Source organism: Pelodiscus sinensis, chromosome 5 (genome assembly GCF_052426305.1).
Source record: "Pelodiscus sinensis isolate ZL-2025 chromosome 5, ASM5242630v1, whole genome shotgun sequence".
NCBI lineage: Eukaryota > Metazoa > Chordata > Testudines > Trionychidae > Pelodiscus > Pelodiscus sinensis.
In genome coordinates, this window is record NC_143056.1 from 67008070 (window position 1) to 67030328 (window position 22259).

The 22259-nt window shown below is 47.2% G+C and overlaps 1 protein-coding gene across 3 annotated transcripts in view; it reads right to left on the minus strand.

The window, feature by feature from the left end:
* The window catches only part of PAPLN (papilin, proteoglycan like sulfated glycoprotein), a 72978-nt gene extending 50996 nt beyond the window's left edge, over positions 1-21982 (minus strand). The window contains exons 1-2 of one of the 3 annotated variants that reach the window (XR_012903459.2): positions 21695-21982; positions 9086-9148 (exon numbers count right to left, since the gene is read on the minus strand). Coding sequence is in view for 2 of the 3 variants with exons in the window: in XM_075927266.2 (XP_075783381.2) it covers positions 9086-9148; positions 21695-21829 (198 nt within the window). In the remaining variant the exon portion in view is untranslated. The remainder of the gene's footprint in view (positions 1-9085; positions 9149-21694) is intronic. The other 2 variants (XM_075927266.2, XM_075927265.2) reach the window with 2 other exon arrangements.
* Between the last annotated feature and the right edge of the window lie 277 nt (positions 21983-22259).

Consider the following 22259-nt stretch of genomic DNA (forward strand, 5'->3'; position numbering starts at 1 on the left):
TTACAGTCTAAGATCCTATTGTTCACCATTTAGGGCCAAATCCACATCACTAGAAAGATTTTCATTGACTTCAAAGAGCTTTGAATTAGACACTTTAAGAGCAGGGGTGGGGAACATTTTTGGGTTGGGGTTACTGACCCATAGAAAAATCAACTGGGGGCCACACACAAGTGAGAAGCAAAAAACCAACCAACCAACCCACCCACCCTCACTGAGTTGACCCCCAACTCAGAAGCAGGAAAAAACAGCCCCCCCCCCCCCAAACTTCACCTCCACAAGGGTGGGAGAGGTCAGGCACCAAGGCTCAGGGCATCCCCCCCAGGGATAGATTAATTCTTCTGGGGGCCTGAGGCTAGTGAATTTTGTGGGTCCCCCTAGATTCTAGCATGGGGCCAAAAATAAGGGGTTCAGTGTGTGGGAGGGGGCTGCTGGGGAGCAGGAATGGATGTGGGGTCGGGGTGGCAGTTAGGGCGCAAGAGCAGGCTGCCTCTGAATCATGATGGCCTTTTAGCAGGGCCAGGCAGACAGTCTTACATGGGCTCTTTGCTTTAAATTAGATCCCATAGGTAGCTTGAGCCCAAAATCCCCATAAAAGGAACAGCAACCCCATGACACCTCTGCACATTGACACTGATTCATCTTCAGGGGTGGGAAACTTAGGCTCGGAGCTCAGCACCTCCCTGCAGTGCACTGGTGCTCCAGCCACGCGGAGGGTGCCATGTCTAGATTGTCAGCCATGGTGGGGAGGGGGGGGAATCCCTGAGCCTTGCAGCTGGATTCAAGGCAAGCTGAATTCAATCCCCAGGCTCTCCCTGGCAGCAGGGAGGAAGCAACTCTGTGTGCTGCAGGAAAATGCTCCCTGAAGGCACAGCCTACCCCCTTGCTCCCAGGGGGCAGGGTCTGGGCAGAGGTAGGGTGCAGAAGCAGGCTGGGGTTGAGGGTACAGGGTCTGAAAGGGAGAGAGGGTGCGGGAATGGGCTGGGAGTGGAATGTGGGGTATGGGAGGGATGGCGCATGGGGGCAAGAGTGGGCTGGGGTGGGAGTGTGTTGTCAGGAAAGGGGCACAGGACTGGGGTGGGATTTAGACAGGAGGGAGGATGCAGGAATGGGCTGGGGCAAGGTAGAGGAAAGTGCTTCCTGCCGGTGCTGTCCCCCCCCCACCAGCCCCACCAGCCAATGGGAACAGCGAGGGGTGGTGCTTTCAGGGACCACTGTCTTGATCAGGCCTGTGAGGCTTGAGGCTGCCCTCCTCCCCCCGCAGTGGCTGGCAATCTAGCCATAGCACCCCCTGCATGGCTGGAGCACCAGTGTGGGCTCATGCAGCTGTGGTGAAGGGCTGAGCCCGAAGCTTAATTCCTCCCCACCCCCGCCGATGACGAATCAATGTCAGTGCAGAGGTGTCATAGGGTTGCTGTTCTCTTTAAGGGGATTTTGTGCCCTAGCTCTGTATGGGATCTAATTTAAAGTGAAGAGCCCACGTAAGGCATGGGGTGGCCCGTGGCTATAGGTTGACTCGGCCGTTGCCTAGGGCGCCGCCTTCAACGGCACCCGATGACGCCATCACATAGCGCCTGGGGCGCCCAATGATGACGTCACCCCATTGATGGCTGTGGAGGCGGAGGCGCCAATTGCGCGTTCTGCCTAGGGCACCAGCTGCCGCTCCTGTGTAAGGCAGGGCTCAGGCCGCTCCTGTGTAAGGCAGTTGATTGTCTACCAAGCACCTGGCCTTACGAAAAGGCCATCAGGCTTCAGAGGCAAGGAGAGGCTCTTGAGGACAAGAGCGCTCTGTTGCTCCAGTAAAAGGAGGCCAATAGTTTCTTAAACTCCTTAAGCTGTCAGGTAAACTGATGGAATAGAAAGGGCAGAGCTTAAGTCACCAACTCAGCCAATCAGCAAGACTCTGAGGGGCAGGAGACTGAAATTTCTCCCCAGATATCTCCCGCGTGGCCCAGGGCGCCAGTGGGATCTCTCAGAGGACTCTTCCTGTCCCATCTCTTTGTGATGGCTTCCCACTAGGAGGGCTAGAGAGCAGCCCCCCACACTGCGATTAGAGGGAAGGAAGCAAGGAAAAAGGAAAACTAAAAAGTCAAACCCCAATGTTCGCACTGACTCTAAAGAACAAAGGCCTAGGTTGGAAAAAAAAACTGTCCCACATTAACCTAGTGTTTTCTGTGTATTCAATTTGGCCAGCACCAGGTGGATCAGGGTGCATAGGTACCAAACATCTTGGAAAAAATCTTACCTTCTCCACAGGGTCATCTGTCTTCTAGCTCAATTAGTTCTGGGAAAGGAGAAAACTCCAAAGAGGCTCCTCCTCATGCTCACATACGTGACTCTGTGTCCTCTTAGTCCTCAAGGGCAGACCTCAAGAAGGAGACTCCCTGAGGCAAAGCCCTGAGGGGTCTCTGACATTGTCCCTGCCCTGCAGCCTGTGCTATCTGGCTGTTGTCATGGACTCTCTGTGAGGTCACTGCCTTCCAGCCCCCTTTAATCAATAGGCTGAGGTGCTGCAAAAGGCCTAGTGATGTCATTGTCACACCCACCCATGTCCTGCAGGGTTATGCCTTGCCTCTGGCCAGCCTCTTAGCATGTTTGAGCTGCTCCCCTTGTTCCTTCCCCTCCCACCCTCCCAGTGTTAGTTCTGGGGATCAAGCAGGCCACAAATATTATAGGTTGCTCAGTGCACCACACTCAGTTTAGCAGACTTTAAGGCCAGAAGAGAAGATTAGATCATCTAATATGAGCCTCCTGCATATCACAGGCCTCCTGTGTGGGGCAGTAGCAAGTTGTGAAAGCACACTCCAGGAAGGCATCTGGTCTTCAGTGGAAGACTCAAGGGATGGAGAAACCACCACTTCCCTTGGTAGTTTGGAGGAAATTGATGCAGTGAGGGGAAGGGAATGGACCCCCAGGACACTCTTGTAAGTTTGTATCGTAACATGCATGCATGCACATGTGCTGTTGTTTAATATGCTGCTCACTACTTCCATGTCATTTAGTGTTCCATCTGCTGCTGTCAGCGCATTCACTCTACTTTCTTCTAGTTGTTCTTCGTTTGTTCGAATGCATTTCCCTGCTGACTTTTGTATTATTCATAATAATGATACTTAACACTTTTTGCCTTTAAAACTCTTTATAAACATGCTGTGTCTCGGAGGCAAGAAAAATAAGGAGTTAAGACAGAATCACCAGAAATTATTGCCTGGCTCTAGGATTGCCAACTTTCTACTCTCCAGACTGAACACCCATGCCCCAGCTCCTGCCCTGCTCCTCCCCTGAGGACCTGGCCCTGGCTTGGCGCTTCTCAGAGGCCCCACATCTGTTCACTCCATTTCTGCTTCCCCCATTGCTTGCTCTCTCCATCTTCACTCACTGGCACATTTTCAACAAACAGGGGAATGAGAGCTTCAGCTAGGGGTGCAGGCTCTGATGTCAGAGGGATGAAGGATTCGGGCTGTAGGAGGGGTCTCCAGGCTGGGGCTGAGGGGTTTGGAGAGCAGGCAGGGAATCTGGGATGGGGGAGGGGATTGGAGCATGGAGGCAGGGCTCTGGATGGAGGTGTGGGCTTTGGAGTGGGGCTGTGGGGAGGTGTTTAGGAGGAGGCTCTGGGCTGAGACAGGGGGTTGGAGCATGGGAGGGGATGGCAGTGCAGGCTCCAGGTAGTTCTTACCTCAAGCAGCTCCTGGAAGCAGTGGTAGGCCCGAATGCTTGTAGACAGAGGCACAGCCAGGTGGCTTTGCATGCTGTCTCATCCCACCCCATCCCCAAGCAGAGGCAGTGCTTGGGGATGGGGACAGCATGTGGCGTCCCCTGGCTGCCCCAATGCATAGGAGCCAGAGGGTGGACATGCCTGCCTTAGGTCTGCTGCACCCGCAACGAGACTTTCAACATCCCGATCAGTAGTGCTGACTAGAGTTGGCAGGATCCCTTTTAGATTGGGTGTTCTGGTCAAAAAACAGACACCTGGCAACCCTGTGTAGGGTCCAGCCTTAGTATGGTGTTTGAGACTCATGGCAAGAGAGAGCAGAGATTTTGCTATTGTCTGCAGTACATACAAGCAGAACTAGAAGGCAGAAGATGGACTCCTGCATACAGCATTCTAGGACTCTGTCAACACTTGTAGTTGCCAGATTCGGCAAAAGCACTGACAAATAGCAGTCACACACACTGAATTTTAGCAACAGGACTGTGTCCATACAGCCTTGTCATTAAAAGCTGTATACTGTAGGCATACCCTGTGTTGGGGGAGGGGAGGTTCCTTTTGCCTTATTAAATATTGGACATTCATTTATTTCTTATTTGTTTTGTTGTAGGCTATTGGTGTAGTGAGCTGTATATCTCAAATCAATCCATCTGCATATACCCAGATAACTGCACCTGTCATGTTTCTATGGGATAGGCCTGTGAGATGCTGAGTACCCTCAGCTCCCCTTCAAATTTACAGGAGTTGAGGGATCAACATCTTGCTGAATTGGGACTTTCATCACCCAGGAAATGACTTGCAGATTATTATTACTTAGATTATTGTGCCAAAGACAATAGGATTTTTTTCACATGTAGAGAACATCATGGTCCAGGACCATCAAAACAATTTTTTTTCCACTGATAACTTTTTGTGTGTCAGCAAATTATTATGCAAACAGAAAAAAAAACACATTCCTTGGTCAGGACTCCATAAATAGCAAGAATGGACTCTCACAGTTAATCCATTATGAAACAAACAAAACAACACAGAAGAATCAGAACATTTGTATGTTGAAATAGCCGTTCCCCACAGTCACATATCTCAGCAATGGCCAAATGGAAATATTTGTCCTTGTTTAGATTTGATGCTATTAACAGACTTAGCAAACAAAAGCAAGGTAAGTTATCTAAGAAATACTAAGTACTGTAAGATCAAATTGGATACGACCTATGCAGTCTCTGGGTATGATTGTTGTTTCATGATACAGATGTTCTACATGACTTGACATAGGGAATCAAGTCTCATTAATATCTTATCACTGAAGTTGATAGCCATATCTTCTTTCAGCACGTAACAGTGTGCAGACTCTTGTACCCAGTCCTCTAATGTGGGGGCACTTTTCATCACCTCTAGGTTTAGAAATAAGCTTATGTGCACAAACAAGCAAGGTTTGTACCAGATCTACATCAAGTCTAATAACTGGATTACTGAGTTCAGTAAGCCCCAGCAATGTTAACTGTGGTTCGAGTAACTTTTTTTTTTTTTGAGGAATTTCCAAGAAGTTTGAAGAGCACTTCACAATCTTATAAAGTTGACAACTTAGTGGAAAATAGGCCTGATTAAATCCAGTGCTCAGTGCAGTTCTTAGGAAACCATCTAAGCGCTGCCTACTGCAAGCAGCAGTTCAATCTGCAGCTCATAAATCTCAGATACTTGAGAGCACTCTCAGCTGTCCCCTGACACAGCTGGATTTTCTACAGCTGTCACAGCTACTATAAGAGAGAGAGGTATAAGCACTGTGCCCACTGTGGCAAAGCTCCAGCTGTTCCCCGTGGGTCTCATGCTTCTGACAGACAGCTTCAACCTCAGAGACTTGCTGACACCCCCCACATGGCCTCTTTCTCTTTACTAGAGGCAGGGGTCGCAGCCTACTGAGCCATACTCATCATGTGCTAGTTCACAGTTTTGAAGTAAACCCCCCTCTGTAGTCCTGGTCTTTCCTCTCAGGTGCAGACTCTGCAGTGGTGTGGGGATGGTTGGGGGGAACCTGGGCCTGCCCTCAACTCCAGGTTTAAGTCTGTCACACCATGTACCACCTTTTCAGCATGCTGCACACATCCTCATCATGTGCTTCTCCTACTGCTAATCAAGAGGTGTGCTGTCAGATGCCAGCCCATCCATGCATCCATTTGGCTGAGGGATCATAATAATCAGCCAATGATATTCTGGGAGCAAGGTGGAACTTGTAGAGTCTTTCAGAGATTGGTATGGCAAGCAGGGAAAATAATTTGATCGATTGTCCATGAAAGATTTAAACGCAAATATAGTGCAGACAGGCACAGCACAAGCCTCTCACTTACACTTCTATCGGAACCGCTTCCACTGAACTGCATCAGCCCTATTGCTCAATCCCTTACTCAGCTCTGGCAATGGGTCCTAACAACTTCACAGCCGAACAATGTTTTCAATCCTAGCAAATTCCCTGCATAGCGCTATAAGTAGAGCCCTGTGTGGATACAAAATGACCCACAAAAATGAGCTGCCAATATCTGCATGCACAACTGCAGATGCAAAGCAGATATCTTCAGATTTGCAAGGCTCTAGCTCTAAATTCCCATCCAACTGACCTGTCAATGCTCCTGCTATTCCCACTCTGGGCCCCCTCAGGGTTTTGTCAATATACATCAGTTCTTTCCTGCAGTACCCCAGCTCTTCCAAATCTGCATTTATTCTGAGCAAAGCCTGACCAACAATATGGATTCGAGATTAGGTAGAGACACAAACATGTAACTTATGATGCATGTGAAGCATGAAAATAGATTTCAAGACATAAAATACGATTAATTATCAAATTATATAGAAGCCACACCATGCTTGTGTTTTGGGGAGTTACTTTTTTGCTAGCTACCCCCTTCTAGAAGGCTACATATAGAATCATAGAATACTAGGACTGGAAGCAACCTCGAGAGGTCATCAAGTCCAGTCCCCTGCCCTCACGGCAGGACCCAGTACTGTCTAGACCAGTGGTCCCCAACCTTTTTGTGGCCAATAGCACATTCATGTTTTCAGAAGAGTGTGGCGGGCGCCAACAATTTTTCAAGGCTTATTTTGTATTTGTACATTAAAGAATACGAAAATCATCATATTTAATATATGAATCTTAAGATAAAAAAGGTAATTTTACATGTAAAAGGTATTAATTAAATTATTCAGCAATTACTCTTTCACCTTACCATGTGAATTTGCTATTTTCATATTAAATGTGAATTGGGTAAATCTGATAGAAACTTAATTTAGTTGGATAATTATGTTACTTATGTGTAATTTTTAAACAAAATTCTGCATTAATAAAAAGGGGAGGATGTCCAAATGTTGTTGAGCAAAAAAAGCACCCTCCTCCCCCAAAAAAATCATGGCACCTTTAAATCTCACACTCCCCATCCCCACCATGTCTCCTCCCCTTGCTCCATCAGCTCCCCTGGTGCCTGCTGCCCCCCAACCTCTCACCTTCCTCTGCTGTCCTAACTCCTGCCCTTCTCACTGCCCTCAGCCTTCCTGAGACCTGCCCCCTTCCACCAGCCCTTCTCTCCCCCCTGTGCCCACTCCTCCAGTAGCCCCACTCTGATCATGTGAGCTACCCCTCCTCATCCCCTCTCCTAACACCTCCCTCTACACACCTGCCCTGCCTCTCTCCTCTGGTGCATGTCTCTCCCCTGCAGGTATCTGCCCTTCTGTTTCACCCCCAGAATCCCCTGGCACCTGCACCTTCCCTTAGCCCTGCACCCTCCTGGTGCTTCCCCCTTCCCTTACTGCCTCTACCCCCTTTTTCCCTGATGCCCACCCCCTCACCACGCCTTGCCCCGTTCCCCTCATTCCCCTGTGCCCTCACACATGACTTGCTCCATCCCCACCTTCCTCATGCCCATCCCTTCTTTCAAGCCTTCTCCCAGCACCTCCCCACTCTAGCCCCAATGCCCTTATCCTCTCCTCTCCCAGTATCACCCTGTCCCCCCTCCCACTGACACCTCCCCTCCTGCCCTTTTTCTCATTATCTCCACTTGCCTCCCTCCCCCGGCATTTGTATCTCCTCCACCCTGTCCCTTGGTGCGTTCCCCTTTCTTTTCCTGACTTGCCCCCCTTCCCATCAGCACAAGCCCCTTCCTCTCCCACCCTTTCCCCCATTCTTCCCCTCCCCTCCCTTCCAGTTTGCAGGGCTGGAGTCTGCTGCGATCGAGCCCCAGAAGTCCCTGCAGCCTGGGCTCCGGACCAGGTGCTGGAGCTAGGCCGCTCGGCGTTCACAGCCCCGGCCCATCACAGCACTACCGCCCTGCCAGGTGTGCTCACTGCCGTCCCGCCTCTAGCCAGGCTCTGCTCCCCCACATCCCACTCCTCCTTCCCCAAGCCACAGCTGGCTGTTTTAAAAAACAGCGCCGCAATGCCACACTGACGTGGTACCACCCCCTCCGGTGCGCCGCAAGTGACTTCACCCCCGGTGCAGCCCTGACTCCACCCGGGTTGACTGCGCATGCTCGCGCTTCTCTCAGCCATGCCCGTTTTTTCCCTTCTCCCGGCTTGGTATTCCCTTCCCCCGGCCTGGTACGTTCCCTGGCCGGGGTCAGCTTGCTGTCCTCCTTGTCGGAGTCCCTCGGCCCGGTGGGGTCTTCTGGTGGGGCTGTAAGTGCCAGCTGCACCCCTACCAGCTCCGGTGCAGGAGTGCAGAGCCCGGTGGCTCTGTCGCGCCGGCCCAGTCCGCCCCTGCATTAGGGTGTGCCTAATGCAGACTTGGCGGGTGCACATAAATGCCCCGTGATGGGGACCAAGGGTCTAGACCATCCCTGACAGACATTTATCTAGCATACTCTTAAATATCTCCAGAGATGGTGATTCCACAACCTCCCTGGGCAATTTATTCCAGTATTTAAGCACCCTAACAATTAGGAACTTTTTCCTAACGTCCAACCTAAATCTCCCTTGCTACAGTTTAAGCCCATTGCTTCTTGTTCTATCCTCAGAGGCCAAGATGAACAAGTTTTCTCCCTCCTCCTCATGACACCCGAAAACTATCATGTCCCCCCTCAATCTTCTCTTTTCAAAACTAAACAAGCCCAGTTCTTTCAGCCTTCCCTCATAGGTCATGTTCTCTAGACCTTTAATCATTCTTGTTGCTCTTCTCCGGAACCCTCTCCAATTTCTCCACATCTTTCTTGAAACGTGGTGCCCAGAACTGGACACAATACTCCAACTGAGGCCTAACCAGTGCAGAGTAGAGCAGAAGAATGACTTCTCGTGTCTTGCTCACAACACACCTATTAATGCATCCCAGAATCATGTTTGCTTTTTTTGCAACAGCATCACACATCCCTGGCAAAAGCCACTCTTAAGAAAAGGTGCTTAACTTACGGAAGATGTAGGAAGTGGCATCATTGTTAGTATGAGCAGGAAGAACAAGATCTTCATCTTCCCCTGTGGAATAAAGAGAACATTGATCAGAACTGCTGGCTTCTTGCCCCTCATGGCTAGAGCCTTCTGTGGTACCCAGGTCAGGGACAGAGGGGGCAGGCAGGTCTGGTGGGAAAGCTGATGAAAAGTATCATGGAGTGAAATAGAGATTCATCGTGAGAAGATACTGGACTGAAACCAAAAGGCAAAATAAAAGTAATTTGTCACTATCTATCCCAGACAAATCTAGGCAACTGTGGAGATTGAAATTATCCACATGGAAAACCAGCATGCAATTACTGATCCTCTGGATTTCTCCTAAGCTTGCCTTTGAGAACACTATCATAGGGCATGAGGGGAGGAGGGGTAGTGAAAGAGAGAGACGTTCTGATTCTTGTCCTCCCACCCACCCATTTACACATACAACATACCTTGTTTTGTTTTTTTACATCTGGTGCCAGCATTTAATTAGATGCCTAATATGGATTCAGGTGTCTAGCTTTAGGCACCCAAGTTTAAACATTTTGACACATATGAACTGCACCAGGATACAAGAGTTTGACAGAAGGGCTAAATATGGAAAGCTTATAGAAGGAGCATTGCTACAACTGGATCAAACACCTGACTAGATGAGATGTATTGTCAGATATGGGCTCCTTAGCAAGGTGTTAAATACAATAGTTAAGATGCTCAAGCTGCATGAGTATTATTTACTAACCCCATCAAGCAGCACCTCTCTTCTATAGGGCTCCAAAGTCTCAGTGCTTGCCCACATAAACAGAGTCAGCATGTAAGTACAACTCTGTAAATACTGTTTCCGTCCCTTCCAGGTTTCATCAGAGATATTGCTTAGCAGGAGGACTGTAGGGGCTCTCTTCACCAGTCCAGAACAGGCCCTGGGAGCATTCAGCTCATTTCTCTGTGCAAACTTCCTCTTTTGAGTATTAAGGTCTTTATCATTCCTTCTAACTCCCCTGCCCTGCCCACAAGAGCAATAACATGGCTTATTCTAGTCACCAGGCATTGTCAGCAATGCTCAAATTTTAGGAGGGATTGGGGTGGGGGTGGCAAGCCAGCTTACTACTTTTAGGGCTCTCTCACTTCTAATGCCCCTCCCCCCCCCTTACCTCTCACTGCTGCTTAAATAAAATCAAGGTACTTGACATTCAGCCCCCTCCCCACTTTTCTCCCATAAGTCAAGCACTGGCAGTCAGACTCCCAGGTCAAGCCATCTTTTCTCTTCACCAGCTCCAGGACAGAAAGGTGATATTGGAGCTGCTACCTGGGTTCTATGCCTCCAAAACATTTATTCTCTATAACAGACATGGACCCTGAGCCATAATTTTTAGCATATCACTTTAATACTCTGATCCTTTCATTTTAGTGGTTAATACATTAATATTAGTTCCAAGCTCACAAATGGCTGACACACAGAATTTATAATGTTATAAGACTAGAGCTAATATTTAAATATTAAAATTAAAACCTTTGCTGCAGGAAAATATCAAGACGGGGGGAGGGGGAGGAGACACCTGAAAGCAGGGCTGTCTACTGCAGCATCTTTTTTCTGGATACTCTCGAAGTTTCACTGAGACAGGGAATTTCACAGCTGCTGCAAAACATAGGACACATCTTGTGTCTGGGGAAAATCCCACTGCTCTCAGCATGGACATATACAACATAACATACTACAGTCCATACGATACACTGAAAATATGCACATGGGTTCTGGTGATACCTAATATCCAGCACACTGGGGCAGAAAGATTTGCTCTTTGTGTCTTCCATGGACCTTAGAACTACAGAGTCCCTGGAGGAATCCAGCTATACTAAATTCCCACGGAAAAATAATAGTTGAGGTGAGAGGAAAATGAGAAAAACATGAAGAACTCACTATCTCTCAAGAAGCTAAGTATGTAGATCATGAGAAAATGGAACTTCATGGGGCATTTTGGATGGATGTCAGGGGATCAGGTCCCTAGTCCTTCCTCTGAGGCCAATAGAGCATTGTGCACTACTGTATATGAGAATCTGTTGAGTGTTCCATATTAACATTTACACTTTTTTTTAAAAAACATTCTTCAAATCTAAGGAGGCATGGCCTGGACATCCCCATCTCAAGCAATCCATGGACTTCTGGTTCTTTTTAACCAAGCAAATGCTGCACAATTCTGAAATAGGACTCAGATGTTATGTGAAACAAGCTGCAACAAGCCCTGTTTTTCCAATGCCTCCCTCAGTTGAAATGTTCAGGAAAGACCATGTGTCCATGCTCCCAACCAGGATTTTGAAACAATCACAGGACAGTTACTGAATAATTCCTGGTCTCCAAAGAAAGCAGACATCGCATGCTGGGACAGGACGCTGTGAGTTTCAGTTGATTCTAGTAATATGCCTCGCCATGCCTGACATTCAGTAAACGTATTTGTTCTGCCTTTGAACACTGAGTCTTACTGTAAAAATTTAAAAGGTCCTTCCTGCTCCTTTCCCATTCCTCCTTGCTTTGGGAATGGGGGATGGAGCTTTTCTGCATATTTGGGCTGTGAACTGAATCTATGGAAACCAATTAGCCCAGGGCTACTGCCCTGTCTGCTTCCTGTCTCATTATAATAATTTACACCTTTCCGTGTGGGTCAAAAAAAATGCCCTTGTGTCACTGTATGCTGAGGGTGCAAAGCCTCTCCTACCCCCCTCCCCCCAATCCAAGAGCATCAGCAGAATATGAAATAGCTGCTGGGATACTCATATTTGAACATGTCTGCCCCCAGAGCTGAATCCTGGTCACATTAGAAAGAGGGATAAAAGGAATCAGTTCAGCATAAATAAGCAGCTGGAACCTTTGCCTAGAACTAGAGAAGGGCCTGACCAAAACCTCAGCTCTGAATATTGCTGAAGGTTGGGAAGGAGCCACACTTTGTGGCTATCTTTGGAACTAACACCTCAGATTAGACTGGTGAAGAGGATGAACTAGTCTTAAACTTGGTTGGCTCCGAAGTGTTAGTTCATCCCCTTCACCAGTCTAATCTGAGGTGTTAGTTCCAAACTTTGAGACAGTTTCTTTCTCTGCAATGTGCCCAACGAACATCCCAGAACCAAACACCTTCAATGTTGGACAAGATCTTAGCTGGGTGAGAAGTTAGCACTTTAGGGCCACGTGTCTGTATCCCAAAAACTTGAGCTGCACCTCCCCCGAACCTTTTTGAGATTTGAAAGGGTTGGGATAATCTTCCCCAAAGTGAATATCTCTGCTTTGGCAGGGCTGACTCTGCATTTAGCTTTGGCTACATCTGTGGGACATTGTGACAATGGAAACTAGAAAGTCAGTGAATTTCATTTAATGACAAACTCCAAACTCAGCCCAGGCTCAGTAAGGTTCACAGACCTTTCAGAGAGCTCAGGTCTATGTTCTGACACGCCCTCGGTCCAATGTATAGCTTCTTGTGGAATCCTGGACAATGTCACACAGATCTGCGCGTGGCTGCCTAAACTGTTTATGCAAATGAGGCCCTAGGAGCTCAGGATGGGTCACTGAGCACCACGCTCTTTTGGACAGGAGGAAATGAATGGCAGACACAAATGAGATGGCTTCTTTTCAAAATGGTTTCCCCATCATTCCTTCATAAAATCATTGGACAGCCAAGCAATGCCTGGTTCTGCTTCGTATCAAAGTGAATGCTGGTAGCATCTTGAGCTGAGGATGAAGTTTGATTCCCACTACAGTTAACCTTTTCCTTTAAAAAAAAAAAAATCAATCCTCTGCATTTCACTTGACTTCTCTCATTTCAGGACAGATTTTCTGGGAAGTCTGGAAACTGCCTCCTCCCTCCCCCCCAAAAAAACATACTAACCAAAGGCAGTTTCAGAAATATGGAGTTGATTTTACGATAGTGTTGTCATAGCTGAATGTTTACATAAACAAAGGATCTGGATGTGTTTTAAGAAAATAAACAGAGAAACTTTTAAAAATATTCCTAACTTTTGTTTTCCTCGTGTGTCCAAAATGTCTCAACTCCATGTTTCTTGTGTTTGCTGGCTTTCTAGGGAAGGAATCAACTACCATTTGTATGGTTTATAGAGGGATTAGCATAAGAACTAGATACAACATGAAGAGTGAGAGATGGAGTGAAAACCTCCTATGCAGAGATAGGCAAGTAGGGGTTCGGTAGAGTAGCAATATAAAGGGGAGGCTGGGTAAGGCCTGAAGGGTAACTCTCCCTTGGCTGGAAACAGAGTTGGGAAAATCTGAGGACCAAGCCAGTGAGCACTGAGAAACTGATGCTCTGCAGGAGGATTAAACTGGGTCCAAGAGATTTCTTAATGGCAATTTCTTTTCTTCCTAGGCTGAGCAAGTTGTCCTTTGTTTGACATTTCTCTCTGTTTTTGTCCAAGCAGAACAAAGCCCTGCTCCTGACTCCCTTTGAGCCAAGGTGGAGAAATACTAGTATAGCAAGTAAGCAAAAGCAAGTATGTGTTAAAGTAACTGGACAGTGTATTGAATTTCCCTCCCCATTCTCCTGTTACCTGAGGCTCAGGCCAGGGACACACTCAGATACTCTGTACACATACACTGGCTGGCCGCAGATGCTTGGAGAGAATGGCAGGGGGGAACATGGCTAGGAGACCAGAGGGTAAAGAGTGGTGCAACTTGGGTGCTTGAGAAAGGTTTACTTGGCGGTGGGAAACAGGTTAGATCCCCTAGCTCTTAATTTCCACACTTGTTCATGTTTGAACTTTTGTAAAACGGTGCAAGATTCTGAAGGCGATTTTATTTTTGTATCAGTCAATGAAAGAATATGTGTTTAGCCTTAATTTTTTTCTTAAATGAAGATAAGTTTTCAGATTTGAGGTGAGTCTGGCACTTACAATAGGCTATTGAGGGTAGCAGCAAGTCAGTAAGAGCACTCTCTTACTTGATGGTAAGTGCTTTTGTAAATTTCCCCTGCGCAGCTGTCAACATACTTTAATCTCAACCTACAGCATTGCCTGCTCTGCCAATTAGGAACCTATGCAACTCTGCCCACACTCCTCAATCCCAACCTGCAGCATGCCATGCTATTCCAGTCCTGTCCACCCATACTACTCTGCCAATGCACCTCAGTTGTGAGCTGAACCATGCCTGGAAAGTCCAGCCCTGTGAGCAAAGCTTCATTGTGGTTTTGTATGAAGAACCAAGGACTAAACCAAGACACGCTTATGACCCAATTAGAACTGAGGTCTCCAGTCACTACCCCATCACCTGACACCTAAGTCCCCTGTAATTTGTGAGGAAGAGATGGTGTGATTAGGGCCACTGTTCATAATGGACACGCAAAAAGAAAAACTGAAAAGTCACCAGCTATAACAGTGAGATCAGATTCTGGCACTTCCTGACCAAGAGGATTCTACGGTGAGGCTTAACCCTCACACATCCCCAGCCAAAGGGTACGACAGCAATATGAGATGAGGATGTCTTGTCAGAAATTGCATGCTTGCATCTTTCCCACCCCATGAAATTCACAATACTGTTATATTAGCGTTATATATTGAACGCATTTGTAGGCATTCCTGTGCATCAGAGAAAAGGCAGTAGTTGTCCCAAATTGTAATTTTCCATTAAAAAGGGCAAATACAATATTACACAAGGATAGTAATTGGCAGACAGTAAACTATCTGTTCTAATTTAGCCCTCTGCAGTAAGTCTTCCATACATAAGGTTGCAACCAGGGTTCCATTACAAATCTCTAAATAATAAAGATTTAATTAAAACTTCTTGTTTAGCAGTCTCACTAACTATACATATTAATTAAGTCTATTACACTCCCCCATGTAACAGAAATAATTTAGACTGCTAGCCACAATGGAACAAACTCTTATAAAAATGCGTGACAAGAATTAAAAGTAAACATCCTAAGCATTAAAAAGAATGAAAAAGGCTAGTTAAGGGCTTATATTTGTTTTATAATACTGCTATAGGTCATTTTTTGTGGTTTGGGTAGATTAGGAAAATTAGTGGTGTTTTAAAAATTTTAACTAATGTATATTAACTAACACGATTTCAAACCCTAGCACTGAGTATGGACGAAGACAGTGATGTGTAAGAACTTGTTAGCTGGCTCTCAAAGTTAAGTGTGTTAACCGTAAACTTCCTGAGAAGAAACTTCCTGAGAAGATAAACAGTGTCTAGATGCTGGGTAATTACTGCCAGATAAACTATCCACTCCCCTGCCCTCCCCAAAAAGACTATTTTCTCAACCATACACATTTTAAAAGTACTTCAAGTGTAAACTTTAAAGTAATCTGAACTGTTTTCTTTCTCTCTTTGCACCTAACGAGCCTGAATTCCCTCTCTCTTAGGCTTGGCCTACACTACAGCAGAAGGTCAAATTAAGATATGCAACTGCAGCTACATTAATTACGTAGCTGGAGTCAACGTATCTTAAATCATATTTCTACACTGTCCACGCAGTTGGAGGTCGATGGGAGCAAATGCTCCCAACGTCTTTCCTTACTCCTCATGAGCAGCAGGAGTACTGGTGCTGACAGGGGCACCCTCTGAGTTCAATTTAGCAGGTCTTTACTAGACAGGCTAAATCAACCCCTGGAAGATCGATCCTGGCAGGGTCGATCTGCTGTGTAGTGAGCATGTGGCCTAAGTGGTGTAAATCAGAAGCATGTCTGCTGGAGTAAATAGAGTGATGTCAGTTTTACAGTGCTGTGTAAGTGGGAGGAGATGAAAGCTAGAAGAACTGAAGATTCTGCTAAAGAAAGTTAAATCAGTACCTGTGCTAGGAGAAACAAAGTTTCAGTATCCAGGGCTGCCAGCCCAGCACCTTTCAGCAGTTGCTAAAAATTAACTTTAAAAAAAGAGCTTTATGAGGGTGTGTTCACTACTGGCACTACAGTGTGCTATGAAAGGAAGCACATATGGAACTGTGTGATCAGAGAGAAACGATGACAGTTATCTAAAAATAAACCTGCTGTTTGTTCTGCAAAAACCCATCACTGCTTCCCCAGTAGCAGCCAGAGCCCAGCAGTTACTGCTCTAAGAACGATGTAGCAAATAAACAATCTGTGGGAGGTACAGTTTTTCCAGACTTCGTCATACATTTGCATGATGAGTGTGTTTGTGCTTCCATTTGCATGAGCAAGCAGGAACACATGGTGTGTACATATGCACGAGCACATATACTGCTTTTTGCAGCCCAAAAATATAAACACATAAAAATCATAGAATACTAGGACTGGAAGGGACCTTGAGAGGCCTTTGAGTCCAGTCCCCTGCCCTCATGGCAGGACCAAATACTGTCTAAACCATCCCTGCCAGACATTTATCTAACCTACTCTTAAATATCTCCACAGATGGAGATTCCACAACCTCCCTGGGCAATTTATTCGTGTGTTTGACTACCCTGACAATTAGGAACTTTTTCCTAATGTCCAACCTAAACCTCCTTTGCTGCAGTTTAAGCCCATTGCTTCTTGTTCTATCCTCAGAGGCCAAGATGAACAAGTTTTCTCCCTCCTCCTTATGACTCCCTTTTAGATACCTGAAAACGGCTATCATGTCCCCCCCTCAACCTTCTCTTTCCAAACTAAACAAACCCAATTCTTTCAGCCTTCCTTCATAGGTCATGTTCTCTAGACCAGGAGTTCCCAAACTTTTTGACACGGGGACCAGTAAATCCATTCACGAACTTTTGGAGGACAGGTAATGTTCATTTGCATATTTGCATATTCATTAACCAAATGATGAATATTCAAATAAGTTGTTTCTGGTCCTCCCAAAACCCCCAGTGCCAGCTTTAGCAAAGCTTTTGATATGGTCACCCACAATATTCTTGCCAGCAAGTTAAGGAATATGGATTGGATAGATGGACTGTAAGACAGACAGAAAGCTGGTTAGACCAGGGTTTCCCAAACTTTTTACTTTAGTTGGAACCCTTTTTTTTTTTTTTAATACTGCTTTTTGCATCCCAAAAATATAAACACATAAAAAACGAACTGAGAAAATACCAGACATATAACATGTCTGGTATTTTCTCATTAGGTAAGTTGTATTATTACTAGATGTATCAGTTTGTAGTTTCGAACTGCCTGGCTGGTAAATGTGCTCAGGCTGCATGAGTGTGTCTACCAGCCAGACAGTTCGCAACTACTCGAGGGGGGGGACAATAGAATCCCCGGGCCGGACTAACTCATGCTTTTTGCTTTGCAGGGGGGAGGGGGGAACAGGGGCAGCGTCCCAAGATCTACATATGGCCGGGTCAGTCCCATTCCCCGCAGGCCGATTCATTCCTCCGCCCTGCTCCCCCCACTGCGCCTCTGGCCAGCCCCACTTCCCCCAACCCCCTCCCGGGCAGCCAGGTCCCCCCCGCTTCTCCTCCCAATCTCCTTTGGCCAGCCCCGCTGCCCGCATCCAGGCCTCCTTCCGGCGGCCGCTTCTTCTGCCCCCCGCCCCCCATCTTCCCCGGCCAGCTCCCTGCCCCCAACCTCGCACCCCCCGGCAGCCCTGCTTCCACCGGCCCCCCAATCACCCCAGCCTGCCCCAATTCCCCCATCCAGGGCTGCTTCCGGGGCCCAGCTTTCCCCTCCTCCTCACCCCAGAATCCCCTGGCACCTGCACCTTCCCTTAGCCCTGCATCCTCCTGGTGCCTCCCCCTTCCCTTACTGCCCCTGCCCCTTTGCCCTCTCTTTCCCTGATACCCACTTCCTCAGCACTCTCTGCCCCATCCCCTCCTGCTCCTCTGTGCCCTCACACGACTTGCTCCATCCCCACTTCTCTCATGCCCACCCCTTCTTTCAAGCCTTCTCCCAGCACCTCCTCCTCCAGCCCCCAATGCCCTTCTGCTCTCCTCTCCTCTCTCAGCATCACCCTGTCCCCCCTCCCACTGACACCTCCCCTCCTACCCTTTTCCCTCATTGTCTGCACTTGGCCCCCTGGCATTTGTCTCTCTCTCCTGCACCCTGTCCCTTGGTGCCTTCTCCTTCCACTCCTCCCCCTCTGCCTCTGCCTCCTCGCCTCCGCCCAAGCCAGTTCCCTACCTTCTGCCTTCCACATTGCGGGGCCGGAGGCGGCTGGAGCCAGCGTGGCCCCGCCACGTGCCTCCGAGGACTTTTAAAATCCTGGGCCGTGACGCCATGTCATGCCTGGGCGTCCTCCCCACCCACGTGCAACGCTGCACATGGGCAGTGGCAGGCGGTGAGGAGGAGCCGCGCATGGCGTTGACACTCTGGGGGTGGGAGGACGCGCGGGGGACCCGCGCCTGGCAGAGAGACCCAGCTCCACATACTGGTGGAGCAGGGCCCCCAGCTCTGTAACTCACTGGCACTTCTGGGTTCAGGGGCGCGGGGCCTGAATCGGCCTAAGGCTGGCCCTGCTGGCAGCCACCAGGCATGCTGAGGCCTGGTATTTTTTTCCGGTGGCCAGGTATCGGGCCGCGGCCCATAGTTTGGGAAACACTGCTCTAGAACTTTGGATGTGGTTAAGCATCCAGTTTCATTCACATACGCCCCTTTTCAGAATCAGAGAAGCCTATTAGTGAGTCAGAAACAAGATACTGGATTTAGATGGACCATTGGTTTGATCCAATAATGGAGTCAAATAACCTTGGAAGGGATATACACACAGGCTGTGTCTACATTGGTGCGATCTTGTGCAAAAGCAATTGCTTTTGCACAAAAACTTGCTGTCTGTCTACAATGGCCGCTAGTTCTTGAGCAAGAACACTGATGATCTAATGTATGAAATCAGTGCTTCTTGCACAATAACTATGATGCTCCCGCTCAGGAATAAGACCTCTTGCACAACTGTTCTTGCGCAAGAGGCCAGTGTAGACAGGCAACATGAATTTTTTGTGCAAGAAAGCCTGATGGCTAAAATGGCCATCGGAGCTTTCTTGCGCAAGAGAGCGTCTACACTGGCATGGATGCTTTTGCACATGCCAGTGTAGACGCTCTCTTGCGCAAATACTTTAATGCAAAAACTCTTGCGTTAAAAGTATTTGCGCAAAATCTTGCCAATGTACACATAGCCACAACGAGCTCCTGCAAAGAAAAAGATTACAATGACAGATGGCTCTTATCCTCACAGTGCAGTGATAAATCCCTCAGGATTTAGGGACATCCTTAAGTATTTAGGAATGGACATACTGGATCAGACCAGTGGCCCATCTAGCAGCAGTATCCAACCATTAACCGTAACCAGTACTAGATACTTCAAAGGAATTTATGTCTACACTGCAGTAAGAGACCCACAGGTGCCAACTAATTCAGGCCCACAGGGCTTGGGTGAGGAACAACAGAACCTCCACTGAAGCCTCAACACCCATGGTCCCAATCCTCTGGTTCCCTCAGAGGTCCTGCTCCTCCCTTTTCTCCCTAAGGCCCCACCCCTGCCTAAACCAGATAACCAGAGCCAGTTCATAGTAAGAGCTGCCCTGGGAACCTGCACCACTGTGGGGAACCCCAGACCATCCACGTGCTATGGGTAGGGGATAGGGTGCCAGAGAGCAGTTCCAAGTCCTGGCAGCCCATGTCACTACCGCCTCATACACACTGCCCAAGGCAGGTGGAGGATCCAGGGCTCCCCACAGCAGCCGGGAGTTGTCTGGGCCCCGCTCAGTATACTGGCCTAGTCAGGACCTCAGGAGAATAGGAGAAGAGAGAGTAGGGCCCCGTGGTGGGCGGGGTTGGCCCACCTCAGCCCCCACTCCTAACCAGGAAGAGACAGGAACCACTAGTAGGGGGTGAACTTTGGCCTAAGGCTACTACACCCATGTTAAAGAATGGGAAAGCTATGGCCTTCTGCACAGACCCTTGGTTTGGACGCCTCTGGCTTGGGGCTATAACATTTCAGTGAAGCCATTCACGTTGGAATGGTATTATGCCTTTGAGAGGAAAATTATTCCTCCAGATCCCAACTAGTGATGAACCTATAGTCTAAAGTGTTTATTAATAATTATAAAAAACTTGCAAATTCCTCTATGGAACAGCTGGGTCTGTAGAATCAACACAAAGGCTGCAACAATGTATCAGCTTTCCTAGCATCAAGCAAATTGGAGCACAGCTACTCCCATGCACTCCAGCTGGGTACACACGTATATCTTGTGAGATAACTAACCCCCTAATGACTAGATGATTGGACATTGCAGAACACTTACATCACACTTCATGAACACCTGGACCCAAAAGGGGGAGAGCCAAAACCAGAAATACACAGACCGCATCAAAAAGCGCCTTGTTTGTGAAACAACATTTTAGGTTACCCATTCTAATGTCTGTTTGATGCTTCCTCCCAGCTCAGAGCTGTCATCCGAGAGGCACATTCATTTACAGCTTATTTTTAAAAGCAAACAAATTCAAAAAATATTTTCTACCTATTAAGGAGAGAGAAAACGAGAGCCAGCATGAAGAGACCTAGCAATGGAATTTTGCACTCCTGCTTGGCGTTTTCCACAAATCATGTAAGTCACACTTGAGTTCTGTCTCAGAGCTTACACTTAGAGGGGATGGCTTATTAGCCTAGCCTTAGGTTGGAAACATGTAGATTCTATGGAATCAGAGTCGCCAATATCAGAGGTTTAACGCAAAGTTTTATCCTTCTGATGTAGATACATCAAGTTCCACACAATTTTCTGTGTGGAGGCAGCACAACCTTAAGGGACATTGTCAAGGTAAATCTGGCCTCCAACCCTTTTTTCTTGTCTTTTTCTGGGGGCGGAGGGACTCTGATACAAAACTGAGGACCACCAGAAACATTTCAAATTTGATAGAATCAGATTTTGGAAAGAAAAGATCTTCACTGCAGTGTTGTCAGCACAAATCTGTGCTGATACACGAGAATCTGAGAATGAAAGTGACTTAAAAAAACAACAACCATGAAGCTGACATATCTTCATTGTCCAATCTGAGAGCAATAACAACGTAAACACATGCATCTGACGAAGTGGGTCTTTGCCCACGAAAGCTTATGCTCCAACACTTCGGTTAGTCTATAAGGTGCCACAGGACTCCTCGCCGCTTTAACGTAAACACAGAACATCAATAGTTGAAAAAATTAATTTTAAAAGTTTTAATTTTAATCTGTTTTAAGTAATAGGTAAAGCATTTTCTCTTTTAAATTTATGTTTAAATTATGATCCTTTTAAGGGCTCTATCTGGTTCTAGTAGGCATTAAAAATCCCCTCTCAGGGCAGATTATGTGTCATGCTATCCCTGGAGAACACATTGCCCTCCACACTCTCATTCATTCATTGAGTTATACTCTTGCTTGCTACCCTCAATCCTAGAAAGCTGCATTTCGCTTGACCTGTGTCTGCAATTTATGAAACACTCTAGGATCAAAAAGCATTAAGAAAGAGAAGGGAATCACATCGATCAAAGTACAAGGAGTGACAGTATGAGTCCCAAAGCCTCATACAGACAATCTTGCTGAAGAGCTCTGTGCAGGTACAATGTATAAGAGGGGAGTGCACTACATTTACAACAGGGCTAGCATTTCCAAGATCACTGAGTTCAGAGATACGAAAACCTTCGCAAACAGACCCACTCAGCTTTCATCCCCATCCCCTATTCTTGTACTAAGTCTATTACCTTCTGTCCTGATCTTGGGATTTCTGAGTTGTATAATTCCTTTAAAGCAGCTGGCCTCTCCACAAGGAATGCCACAGCACTTTGCAAATCCTGTGCCTTTACCTTTCGCACAGCACTTGTCACATCACCAACCATCCTTTTACCATGTCTCGAATAGCCTTCTCAGCTGACTTGCTAACTTTCTCTGCAACAGGACAACTACAAAAGATGTCAGCACTGGGTGTGATCCTGAAAATCCTTCCTTGTACTGCCTTTGGTGGGACTACTTGTTCTGGACAGGTGAAATGAGTGTGTAGTTATCAGTAGAGATACACCCTCCTCTGGAAGTAGGCAGGAGCTCCTTCAATCAACACAGCTGTCTCCAATAGTAACGGTTATTTGAGTATCAATTGCCAATAGGGAAAAGAATCCACTGGTTCAGCGGCTTAACAGTCCTATTGACTGGGCTTACTTTTCCCATAAACTAGTAAGAGATTTCACACTAATATCCATGGCATACAAGCCCTGATAACTTTATATGTCTTTCTACACATCTCTTTAGGCACCTAGCTCCTGGGCTCATCCA